The sequence below is a fragment of the Glycine max genome, chromosome 16, assembly GCF_000004515.6.
Source record: "Glycine max cultivar Williams 82 chromosome 16, Glycine_max_v4.0, whole genome shotgun sequence".
Taxonomy (NCBI): Eukaryota; Viridiplantae; Streptophyta; class Magnoliopsida; order Fabales; family Fabaceae; genus Glycine; species Glycine max.
Window position 1 is genome coordinate 3,735,970 of NC_038252.2, and position 12,366 is coordinate 3,748,335.

The following is a 12,366-nucleotide window of genomic DNA, read 5'->3' on the forward strand; positions in this document are numbered from 1 at the left end:
GATTAATGAACTATTATCGTCATTATGATAAATGCTTTCATAAACTTGATCTCGGAAAGATTTTCCAAGATAACATTACCATATTGGGTTGCTAATTTATTTAATACAACAAACTTGTGTCTTTTTCCCCATATCTTCATTCCTGTTTAACGTGAGATCCATTGTAAACTTCTAGTGGCATGCAATATTTAATTATTTTCAAATTTCATAATTTCATAATTAAAAAATAAGCATGAAAAAAGGAAAACCGTTCGAGGATTAACTTAGACTGAATAGTTGTTTTAGGTTAGCCAATATTAGCTAATTGTCTTTCTCAATCAATTAACAAAGTAGACAAGGACAATGTCACACAAATCAAAAACTCGGAATTGGTTGAAACATGATGAAGAAGAATCTATTAATAAAACATAATAGAGGGGAACAAAATGCCCTGGGTGACGTGAGAAGAGGGGTACAACTTACAACAAACGCAGCACGCACGATATTATAAGATATAATATATGCATGAATCTTTAATATATTATTAATATTAGCTACATATATAGGTGAGGTAGTGCTAAGCATGGCTTTAATGATCTCTTAGTTTATGGGTGCATCTGAAGGATCATTTTGGAGCCTCCAAGTGGCAACCATTCATGCCTTCACTACCATACTTTCAACTGTTTGACTTAGCAGAATGTGGGGAAGAATGAGAACAAGGACTTGGTATTCTCAGTCTCTCTAAAGCATAGTTTCTTATTTCCTTTTTTTTTTTACACTGTTGGTTTTTATCTAGGTAGCCCTTAGGATACTTCACCAAATCGGATGTTGACCTAAGGTGTGATTTTATGACCGTTTGAAGATGTAGGAAAGTAATAATACAATACTTGTTACTCTCTTATGCTTTTTAACAGGTTGTATTGGTTTAAAAGAATTATCTAAATTTAATTTTCTCATTAAATTGGTTTCTTCTGTCTCTCTATTTAAGAGATGTAATTAATTTGTTAAAATATTATATGTTAAATTGGTCCTTAAATTTTAAAATGAAGATTTTAGTCTTTTTGATCTAAAATAAATAAATTTATGACACACTTATTAGGATTTGTTTGTTTATTGGGTTAATACAAAGTATTTTTTATGATTAGAAGTTAAAGATTAATCACTTAAAGTTTTGATTTTTATTTAAGAAATTGACTTTTTTAATTTTTTTTTTCATGCGTATGGACCTATAGACTATAGTACGATTTATCTGGTAATTGTTAAACAATACTTGATATAGATATAAATAAATAAATAAATAGACATTAATCATATTTTACCTTATGAGAAAATTCTATAATCAAAAGCAAAAAATGTAGTCATTTTAGGGCATGGGGAGAGGTATTGTTGGAATTTAGAATGTAGGCTTTTAGTTAATTTTATTTTTCCTGTTTGTTTAGAAACATAATGCTTTTGAGAAGAAAAAGAAAGAAAGATAGGAGTATGGCTAGCTGAAACTACATTAAATACTAGTATTAAGGAAAAAAAAGATTAGAAGTACGAATAAAGCTACATTAAATTGATTCTTTTTGGTGCATACTTTCAAACTAAGGCTTGACTCTTTCAATGATGCAATGCCCACAAAAACACACATAAGCGCGGCCATTCTGTTCAAAAAGTAAAGGGGATATTGAATTTGAAGGATGGTGTTGCTAATTAATATTCCTAAGGATACTGATTTGAAGATGTGCATATAATATATTAATCCCACTTGCTTGCTGAAAAGTTAGGCACCTTTTTTCATACACATATATATAGATTCTCACAGCTTGCAAACAACATGAAAATTAAGTAATATCCAGCTTTTCATCAACATTGTGAGAGCTAAAACACTTTCTGCTCCTCTTGTCTCTTCTTGACATATACCTTCATCATAACTTCTCCCACTAACACACCATTTTGTTCAATAAAATTGTGATGGAAATTCAATTCCAACAACCAAACCTGCAGCAACAGAAATCAGGTATTGCAATCACCAAAGGAGGAAAGTTGAAAGGGAGAAGCAGAAGCAACAACACCAACAAATTTGTTGGAGTGAGACAAAGGCCTTCAGGGAGATGGGTTGCTGAGATCAAAGACACAACTCAGAAGATAAGAATGTGGCTTGGCACATTTGAGACAGCTGAGGAAGCAGCAAGAGCCTACGATGAAGCTGCGTGCCTTCTTCGCGGATCAAACACTCGCACCAACTTCATCACTCATGTGTCCTTGGATTCCCCTCTTGCTTCTCGAATTCGAAATCTTCTTAACAACAGAAAAGGTGTAAAAAAACAGGAAGATACTAATGCTAATGCAAATAATGCACCTGCTCCAAAAGTTACCACTACTAGAAGTGCTAGCACTTGTACTAGTACTAGTACTAGTACTAGTACTAGTACTAGTAGTAATTCAAGCAATGGCAATGACAAGAATGATAAGTCTCTTTCTACCGCAAATACTCGAAGTTCGAATCTGTTTGATGATGCTTATAAACCAGATTTGAGCAATTGCAGGGAGGAGTTTGAGTCAGGTCATCAATCCAATGCTTCATGGGGCTTTGGAACTGTCTTTGATCGTTTTCCTATTGCTCAAATATTGGATATACCAAAGATTGATGATGGCCTCCTCACTAATGCAGCTGACTTGGAGCTTTCAGAATTTGAAAGAATGAAAGTTGAAAGACAAATATCAGCTTCACTCTATGCAATTAATGGGGTGCAAGAGTACATGGAAACTGTTCAGGACTCCAATGATACTCTCTGGGATCTTCCACCCTTATGCTCAATGTTCTGTTAAACTTGAAGGTCTAAATGATCCTGCAATTGTTCCTTCTCAATGTCATTAGTCCTATTTATTTTGCTATTATTGAAAATTCGAGGGAGGGGTGTGTGATCTAATTGAAATATTACTAAAACATATATATAGCTTTGGTGAGATATAATTTTGTTTTCCTAACTGCTTAATTGTCAGCAGGAAGATCCATGAGTTGCATTTTGTGAAAGCTCTTTTTCAATCCTTATTATGTAAAAAGTCTGAGCACTTATGTTCCTCTTTTTCACATCCTAAATGTCAAAAGTAAATCTTCAAGTCTTTTTTGTATCACAGTCTACTTTCTAGGAATATGTCAGTGTGAAAATCTAGACTTTGGAGGCAAAGTAAGCAAATTGGAATCTTGAATCTTAGAGAAAAAAAATCAAAATAACTATTCACGTTGATTTACATGGATAAACAGTAGAAATCACGCACATTAATTTCCTTCATACATGAAAGGGACAAGTACTATATATGCTTGCTTGCTTTGTTATTAATAATTAATGAAAAATATGCTTCCGTATCTTCTCAGATTTTGGTCCAATGCTTTTGCATAACTCATGCCTTTTGGTAATCTGTTTTGGCTATATGGTTATTTACCCAATCAATTATGGATACATAAACTTGTCTCATTCTCTTGTCCCAAACCTTAGCTGGTGAACCATCATAGAAATGATTAACTTTGGAGTCTTTATTTAATTACTTTGGAGATTAGTGATAGGACTAAGATTAAATTACCCATCACATCCAAGGATAAGGAAACATCTTGCTCAGTCTTGTGGACCCAGAATCTCCCTTTTTTAATACTCCACTTTTCTTAATCCTTATCCTCACTTCTCTTACATTGGGCTAGTGAAGAATGCATTGAGACTTAGCTATCAAGACTAGCACTCTAAAACAACCATCTAGATATTACCAATTACTAAAACTCTGGAGTAAGTGCAAAACCTAGACAGTGGTTGTTTAAATCTAAGAATAATGTCTGTTGGCCTTATGAGTTGGAGGAAAAGACAAACCCCATGGGAAGTATAAAAAATGATGTGAAAATTTCTATAGACCAAAACTCGTCAGCATGAGAGACTAGCAAAGAATAAAGAACTTTTCTTAAAGGCATGCTTACAAGGAATAACTCAGCACCATATTTACAAAAGAAAAGCAATAAAAATATGATTAAATTAGTTTTCCCCCACTAATTTACTGTTTAGATTTGATTTCATCCTCTAAATTTTTTTGAGTTCACTTTGATCATCTAATTTTTAAAACGATTCAATTTGGTCATGCCGTATACAATAGATTGAAGGGGTTATTAAATATATATTTTATGGTAGTTTAAAATCACTTAGTGATGATTTTAAACCGCCACAAAGTATGATTTCTTAACATCGATGATCAAATTTAAACAATAAAATCAAATTAAATTGATTTTAAAAATTAGAAAATCTAATTAAATACGAAAAAAATAAGGGAGCAAATTGAATCTAAAAAATAAATTCAACCTAAAAATATTTGTTGTGAAGGATAAGCCACTCACATTTATTTTGTAGGATAGGTCAAATTTGATAGATACATGACACTACAGAACATGAGTGGAGACAAATTACGTCTGAACCTGGTCTCAGGTATGGTCTTAGATTAAACATAAAGGAATTGCTCGGGCGGAGCCTGCAAAGGCATAGGAGTCAAATTTTTTTGACCAAACAAGCAACTTGTTCAGCAACAAAAAGAGGCTTGCTTAATGCTATGTAACACCACTATTATAATTAATATTCATGGAATGGTGGACTTCTAGTCTTCCACTAATGTTCAATACAAATGGTAGGATTTTTTTTATCATGACAACATTAGTTATTTTTCAGTCTTCTTCTGCCTTTAAAATGAAAACAATAAAATAAAAGGGTTTTAATCATATACGAAGTAGGTAAGTTCTAGAATTGATTTATGATAAAAGCTTGCAATCTCCAATTCTGCTTAGGCCTTCAAATTTGTAATTAATATACCTGATCGTTTGTGTATAAAAAGACCATGTAATGTAACAATATTTTCTACCAATGTTGTATAACAGGGAAGTGTAGAAGTGGAACCACAGACCTTCAACTTGTTTCCTTTCCTCAAACACTTAGTTTTGTGATACAGAATTTCTTCTGATCAAGATAGTTTGTTTCTGGATATACTATGGGAGGGTGTAACTGGTTGGATTGAATATGAATGTAGGAAATGCTATTATATGACATGAGCTGTGGTTTAATATTGGAAATATATTGGCTAGTTTAGATGACAATCACCATTTGAAAGTTTGGATATACATTATTATAGTTTATAGCAAAATCTAATCCTAACTATCCTTTCACTTGCAGAAAACATTATATAGCCAATTTATCTCTTTAGTCCCTCATTTTTATTTTGCTATATTTTTAAACATATGATTTCTTTTTTAAGTAATGAAAATTGCAGCATTCCTACGCTGTCCTTTATTTTGCTCTTTCACTGAAACTTACAAATAAACCATTGCTGCTCATGAGGAAAGCAATTGTATCACTTAACACTTTAACATGAAACAATAGTAAGAACAGAGCTAGCACACAACAGAAAAATGCTTAAAATTCAATGGACAAGGACAGACATTAGACAGAGAAAAGAAGGGAGATGTAGGTAAGGTAGCTGGTGAAAATGTTGATGAATGATTGACTCTATTTCGAGTAATCGTCGTGTTCTTCTTATTCTTCTTCTTCGCCTTCTGCTCCAACCTCTTCATAGTCCTTTTCAAGAGCAGCAAGATCCTCACGGGCTTCAGAGAATTCACCTTCTTCCATTCCTTCACCCACATACCAATGAACAAATGCCCTCTTGGCATACATGAGGTCAAACTTGTAATCAATGCGCGCGAAAACCTCAGCAACAGCAGTGTTGTTGCTTATCATACAAACCGCCCGCTGCACCTTGGCAAGATCACCAGCTGGTACCACTGTTGGAGGCTGGTAGTTGATACCACACTTGAATCCAGTAGGGCACCTGAATTTTGCCATAAAAATCACCTTATAAGATTTTTTGTCAAGAAAAAATGGAAAACTCCAAAGAACATGTCCCCAAACTAGCAATTATTGGACTAAGTATCATGTTAGAATTACAATAGAAGGAACAAAAACCATTAGGCAAGGAACACATACTAAACTATAACTAATAATAAGACACTCCAAGGAAGTTTAGTTACCAGTCAACAAACTGAACTGTTCTCTTTGTCTTGATATTTGAAACAGCTGCATTTACATCTTTGGGAACAACGTCTCCGCGATACATCAGGCAGCATGCCATGTACTTTCCATGTCTTGGATCACACTTAGCCATCATACTTGATGGTTCAAAAACAGCGCTGGTGATCTCGGGAACAGATAGCTGCTCATGGTAGGCCTTTGCAGCAGATATTACAGGGGCATAAGATGAAAGCATGAAGTGAATACGAGGATATGGCACGAGATTAGTCTGGAACTCGGTAATGTCCACATTAATCGCACCATCAAATCTCAGGGAAGTGGTCAAGGAAGAGATAATTTGAGATATCAGACGGTTCAAGTTAGTGTAAGTTGGCCTTTCTATATCTAATGATCTTCTGCAGATATCGTATATTGCTTCGTTGTCCAAAAGCACAACCACATCAGTGTGCTCAAGAAGAGAATGAGTGGAAAGGACACTGTTGTAAGGCTCAACAACTGCAGTAGATACCTGAATGAAAAACAGTACTACCATAAAGGCATTCCACATGGATAATCAATAACAATATGCACATATAAACAATTAATAACCAAACAATAGAACATGAGTTAACAAAATCAAGAAATCCCAAGAGCATGTTGAGCAACAACTGAGAAAAAGTATCTGTATCTCTTTTAATTTAAGCCTACTAGGTAGTTTCCTTTGTGGCGGCAATGCTACATTGTATCTTAGAATATTCAAAAATAAAATAGGGGGCATTCTACTATATTTCACTGGAATTGTTTCCATTTGAATATGATTACTCAGGCAAGAAATATATTTCCTACAGGAATACTGTCCTGAATCAAAGACTGGAAAATCAGAAGACAGAATGATGTTAACAAGTGTTTGTTTGATGCACCACAAACAGATCTTTTTACTTTCTTTGTTATTTTCCAATGATTTTAAGAAAATAAATACCTGAGGAGAAGGATAGATGGTAAAACCAAGTTTAGACTTCTTCCCGTAATCGACAGATAACCGTTCCAACAGCAATGATCCCAAACCAGAACCAGTACCACCGCCAACAGCATTGAAAACCAAGAATCCTTGCAAACCAGTGCAATTGTCTGCTAATTTTCTGATACGATCGAGGCATAGTTCGACAATTTCTCTTCCAACTGCAGCATAGATACACAGTAAGTGGCATTGTCCAGCTAAACAAGGAAGAGATTAGCCATTTTTTTATCTGCATCAGAAAAAATTGACTTACCAGTGTAGTGTCCCCTTGCAAAGTTATTAGCAGCATCTTCTTTGCCAGAAATTAATTGCTCAGGGTGAAAGAGTTGTCTGTAAGGACCAGTTCTTACTTCATCAATAACACTAGGTTCCAAATCAACAAATAAAGCCCTTGGCACATGCTTGCCGAATCCGGTCTCGCTGAAGAAGGTGTTGAAAGCATCGTGTGCAATGCCAACAGAGGTGTCACTGCAATTAAGCAGATATAAATGTCAATTATTAGGAAAAATAATTAGAATGGATAAGTCAAAACAAAAATCAAGTTCTAGTTTTAGAGTAATGAGAAATTATAAGCTTAGAAAATGATAAAATTCATTCAATATGAATTTGGTCTAAGACCCCACCGAGAGTACTCCACAATAACTCAACCAATTAATGGGAAACAATGATAGAAACAACATGAGAAAGTTACATTATAAGATTCTAGAATTACATTTAAACATATAACTATAGATCAGAGTAGTAATATGTTGATCCAAATTGAAGTGATATCCCTAGTTTTCCAATTTGGCAGAGTGCTAAATAATGGACCCTAGATGCACTTTGGAAAATATATCAAGTTTAAGGATTACATCTAATTGAGCAAGTAAGACAATCATGTTGAAAATCAATCAAATTAAGCTTCTTTTTTTTTTTTATTCAAGGCCAAAAATTGAGTGAAAAAAATACACCAAACTCAAAAGACCTAAAGAATCAAGCCAATTCCATGAAGATACATAATTAATGTAAACAACACATAATACAGCAATGATCATATAAGGCAGTGTACCTAGGCATGGTCCCATCGGGGTTAATTCCATGCTCAAGGCAATACAACTCCCAGCATGAATTCCCCACCTGAATTCCAGCTTGTCCAATATGAATACTAATTATCTCTCTCATCTTCTGTGTCTCCCAGTTTCTCCCTTTGATGCAAACAAAAAATCACAAGGAGGAGAAGGAAAGTGCAAAGGAGAGAAAGCAAAGAAGATTCTTTGATTGTATTTGTTTTATTTCCTTGGAGTTATAATTTGACATAATAACATAATCACAATATATGAAGGGATGGCTAAATAGTCAAATGGTTACAAACTTTTACAGTTGACAAATATCTTAAATTATTGAAGAGTTTTTAATAATAAAGTGGGGGACCCTCATTTGGAGATAAGATAACTGCTCGGTGGAGTTGAAGGGGTTCATTGTTTGGGTCGGTTTTGCAACTTATCTGTGGGGGCACAAGTCCTTGTCTCCTTTGCTGTAAATTTCATGTCATAGCTCGGCACAAAGTAAGCAGGCATGACAAGCACATGCGCTGTTGAGTATAAAAGTTTTTATACCTTCAACCAACACAACAATAACGTCTTATCTGTCTTATCTATTGGATGAGATCGGTTACATGCATCACACAATATCATTCCACATGATTAAAAAATCATTTTTATATTATAAAATTAATAAATTTATTAGGTACGATAATTTATAATTGTTTATTGGAATATATATTATTTAAGAAAAAACTTAAGCAATTTCTTGTATCTTTCAGTATAATTTTCTTCTTAGTAATCCACTTAATAAAGATTTGCATGTCAGAAAAATCTCTATAACTGTATATAGTTTTGTCCTATTATGTCATAGTTAAACACACACACACACATATATATATATATATATATATATATTTGTTTATTTATTTTTTATGCACTATCATCTATCTTGCATTTGTGACACATCTTTTTCCATTGAAGCGAGCTGTACCAGCTATACAGCTGATGACGTTGCTCTTCCACGTTTCTCTTCAATTAAGACTGTTAAGTTAGATATTTTTCTTAAAATATATCAGATTTTTTATTACATCACGTGTAGGATGATATTAATTGAGTGATAGTTTTTTATCAGTCAGAAAAAATACAGCCAAAGCAAACGAAAAACAAAAACTAGAGTCTAGTTTTAATTGAGTGAAAGTTACAATGCTTAGATTAGGATTAAAAATTAGCAGTGATTAGAAAAATTGTACTAAAAAAGACATGTGTCCTTACTTCTTATATTTGTAATGATTGATTGATTACTATGCTTTTTAATGTGCTTAGTGATAATTAGCTAGTGATGATTTTTTTCCTAAATAAATATTGGTATCTGACAAGATGGGTCAATAGTACAGTTAGCCTTTGTACCAAAAATCAGTGATAACAGAATAACAATCATAAGAGTTACTTGCTGAGAATGTTCAGAAGACTCAGCAAAGCTAATAAAGAAACTTTCTATGATTCTATCCTGCAATTCTGTACTGCTTTTGTGGGCTAACTTGGTGTAGAAAATTGGAAACACTGGATCTCTGTATGATCGGTTCATTTGGCCTGGTCAGTTGTGACTTCAACTATCACTATTCACTGCCATAGATCTTTGAAGCATGAAAGGCTGAATCAATCAACCTTTCAACCTCCATGTCCCTAGTGCTTGAATTTAATTTTGTTATAAGTTCAACAAATTTATATTTTTCCATTAGGAGATTTTATTCTTAGCTTCAAAATTACTTGGACAAGAAGCAGGATAGATTGGATATGCCTCCACTCTATTAAATGCATTTAATCTTCTCATTGAAGGTTTTGATGATAACTCTTTCCCAAGCATTGATAGCTTTTCACAAGTTTGTTAGATATGAGTACTATTTAATTATATGTTGATTAACCTATGTTAATAAATTTTTAATGTCTATTGTCAAAATCAATAAATAATAGTGTTTGATAAGTTGTCAATGGTTAAGAAAAAAAACTGTAGTAATGTCTCCAAGAAATAATTTTTTGTTTGATCATTTTCATGAATCATACTTCTTACGTATATAAAAGTTTTGGATAACGGTGACAGCACTTTTGTGTCCCTAATGACTCACCAGTCGCCAGTTTTAAAAAAATGAAATAAAACTCTAATCACATATCTGTGACAAATCCGAATAATAATGTTTGAGTTAAGTTATATAGCTTCTCACCTACTATAGTTACATGACATGAGGAGAGCAACTAAGTGAGGAAGACGAAATTATTTTAGAATTTAAAGTAATAAGGATGTACATGAAATATATAATGATTATATTGAGTTAGAACAACAGTTAATTAACAGTGTGTTTGATTCAACGTTGCTAACATAAGTATGAGTTGTTTTTCACATCAAAATGAAAAAAAAAAGGAAGTGAAAGCTACTACTGAGAGTAGCTTTAAACCTGACTTGAATCCAGAGGTAGGAAACGCAGAATTAAACACACAATAAGGCTTGTTGAAGATAACATCGCACTCGTTAAAAAAAATTCAAAACAAAACAAAGACATGATCACATTTCTAGAGGAGTTATTTCATTAATTGATCTCAAAATTGTCAGGCTTCCTTAACGGTTCTCACTAATCATATCTTCAAGGCTCCTGAAACCATGATTTTGGAACACAATTTTTAATTTTTTTTATTGATTCAAGAAGTAAAATTTATTTAATTAGTTTTAGTTACATAAAAATTGTTGGAACATAATCAAAAAATGACCATAAACATGTTAAATAAAATGTGTGAAAAACGAGTCTCTCGGAGAGCAACTATAGAAAACTCAAAGAACAAATACACAATATATCAAATTCCTAACTCATTCTTTTTTCTTCGATTTCTAACTCATTCAAGTTCGTGAATACTAGAAAATGTAATTAATTATTAAATAATCTTGAATACACAATAAAATTGGGTTCAATTTGAAGTGGATTGACTTTCAACATCTGATCCAAAATTCGATCTATTTCAATAATATACTTTTTCTTCTTCAATTTTCAAGTTTTTTTAGTTTATTCAATTATCATTATAAATGTTTGTTCCATTTTTGTTTAAGTAGGGCGTTTTCACTAAAAGATGTTTAAGTTTTTTTTTCTGTATATATTTGAGGCAGGCAAAGCCAATTACCCAAACTTACTAGCTAGACCTGGCCTAATAGTAAAAAAATTAAATAATCTATACGAAATCTTATATTGAAATCTTTATGCATATTATACATTAAAGAAAGAAAGAAAAAAAAAAAAAAGAAGCTAAACACACCAGAGTCATTGTAGTGATCAACATGGGAACATTTATAAGACAATTGTTGGGAATGGTTCATATCCATTTATTATTAGCCACAACTCTATCAGACCACTTGCAATCAAGGTCTGTAAGAGCACAATCATTAAATAAGGCAATTTGGAGAATTTGGAGAAAGATGGAGAATTTGGAGCCACCAATCAACCTTTTCCCAACCATAGATTACCTTATGGAAACCACCTAGACACCAAGGAACAAAGTTATTTTTCTTGAAAAGACAACTCTTTCCAAAGCTCTTCACGTATAGCATCATCATACACCATAAACATGAACCACCGGGCAAAAAGAGATAGTACTATTTATTAGTAATATAAAGATGATTAGATGAACATATTTTTCAGAATGACCAACTACATCGGCTTACAATAAATCACTTCTCCAACAACCACATCCACATTAAACAATTTTGTCACCATTAATCTGTGGCTCAGGGATGGCCACAAAAGAAAGATTATAGTAATATTAATAAAGCACTCTCGGCAAACCCTTATATTTTTGTGAAATATGAGTGGAATATTGCTATGTTTGTTTACTTTAACAAAAATACTAATTCGTTGTTTCGTACAATACAATTTATTTTATTGGTGGTGACTTCAACATGCTTGATAAACATTTTTTTTTATAAAAAAAAGTAACTGTATTTTGAAAAGTTCTTTCGAAGATGTTTAGAATTAAAAATAGTAATAATAAAATAAAATAAAATATTTCAAATGCATACCTGAAATGACTTTTTGCCAATTACCTTATCTTTGGCCACATGCATGAGTCTATGCTACCTTTATTGTTATGTTTTTCCCAATACTTGTTCAAAGACATATGATAAAAATTATCATAAAAAATTAAAAAATTCAACAAAAAATATTTATTATCTTAAAAACATAAAAATTCAATGTTTTCTCTCTATTAAATACTTTAAAGTATTATTTAATAAAATGTATTTAATGTTTTCATGTTATATGTACTCCAAACACAATAAAAGGCTTCACATATA

The 12,366-nt window shown here is 32.5% G+C and overlaps 2 protein-coding genes across 2 annotated transcripts; one reads left to right on the forward strand and one right to left on the reverse strand.

The window, feature by feature from the left end:
- The first annotated feature begins 1,511 nt into the window (after nt 1-1,511).
- LOC100782886 (ethylene-responsive transcription factor ERN1) lies at nt 1,512-3,848 on the forward strand. The gene has a single exon (XM_003548683.5). It carries the CDS (start codon nt 1,936-1,938, stop codon nt 2,791-2,793), a length of 858 nt encoding a protein of 285 aa, XP_003548731.1. The 5' UTR covers nt 1,512-1,935; the 3' UTR covers nt 2,794-3,848.
- Nucleotides 3,849-5,381: 1,533 nt separating this feature from the next.
- On the reverse strand, nt 5,382-8,570 carry LOC100784487 (tubulin alpha-3 chain). Its single transcript, XM_014769135.3, has 5 exons — nt 8,063-8,570; nt 7,268-7,482; nt 6,976-7,175; nt 6,017-6,525; nt 5,382-5,817 (listed from the first exon to the last, which is right to left on the reverse strand). The coding sequence occupies exons 1-5, from the start codon at nt 8,173-8,175 to the stop codon at nt 5,523-5,525; spliced, it is 1,332 nt and encodes a 443-aa protein (XP_014624621.1). The 5' UTR covers nt 8,176-8,570; the 3' UTR covers nt 5,382-5,522.
- Between the last annotated feature and the right edge of the window lie 3,796 nt (nt 8,571-12,366).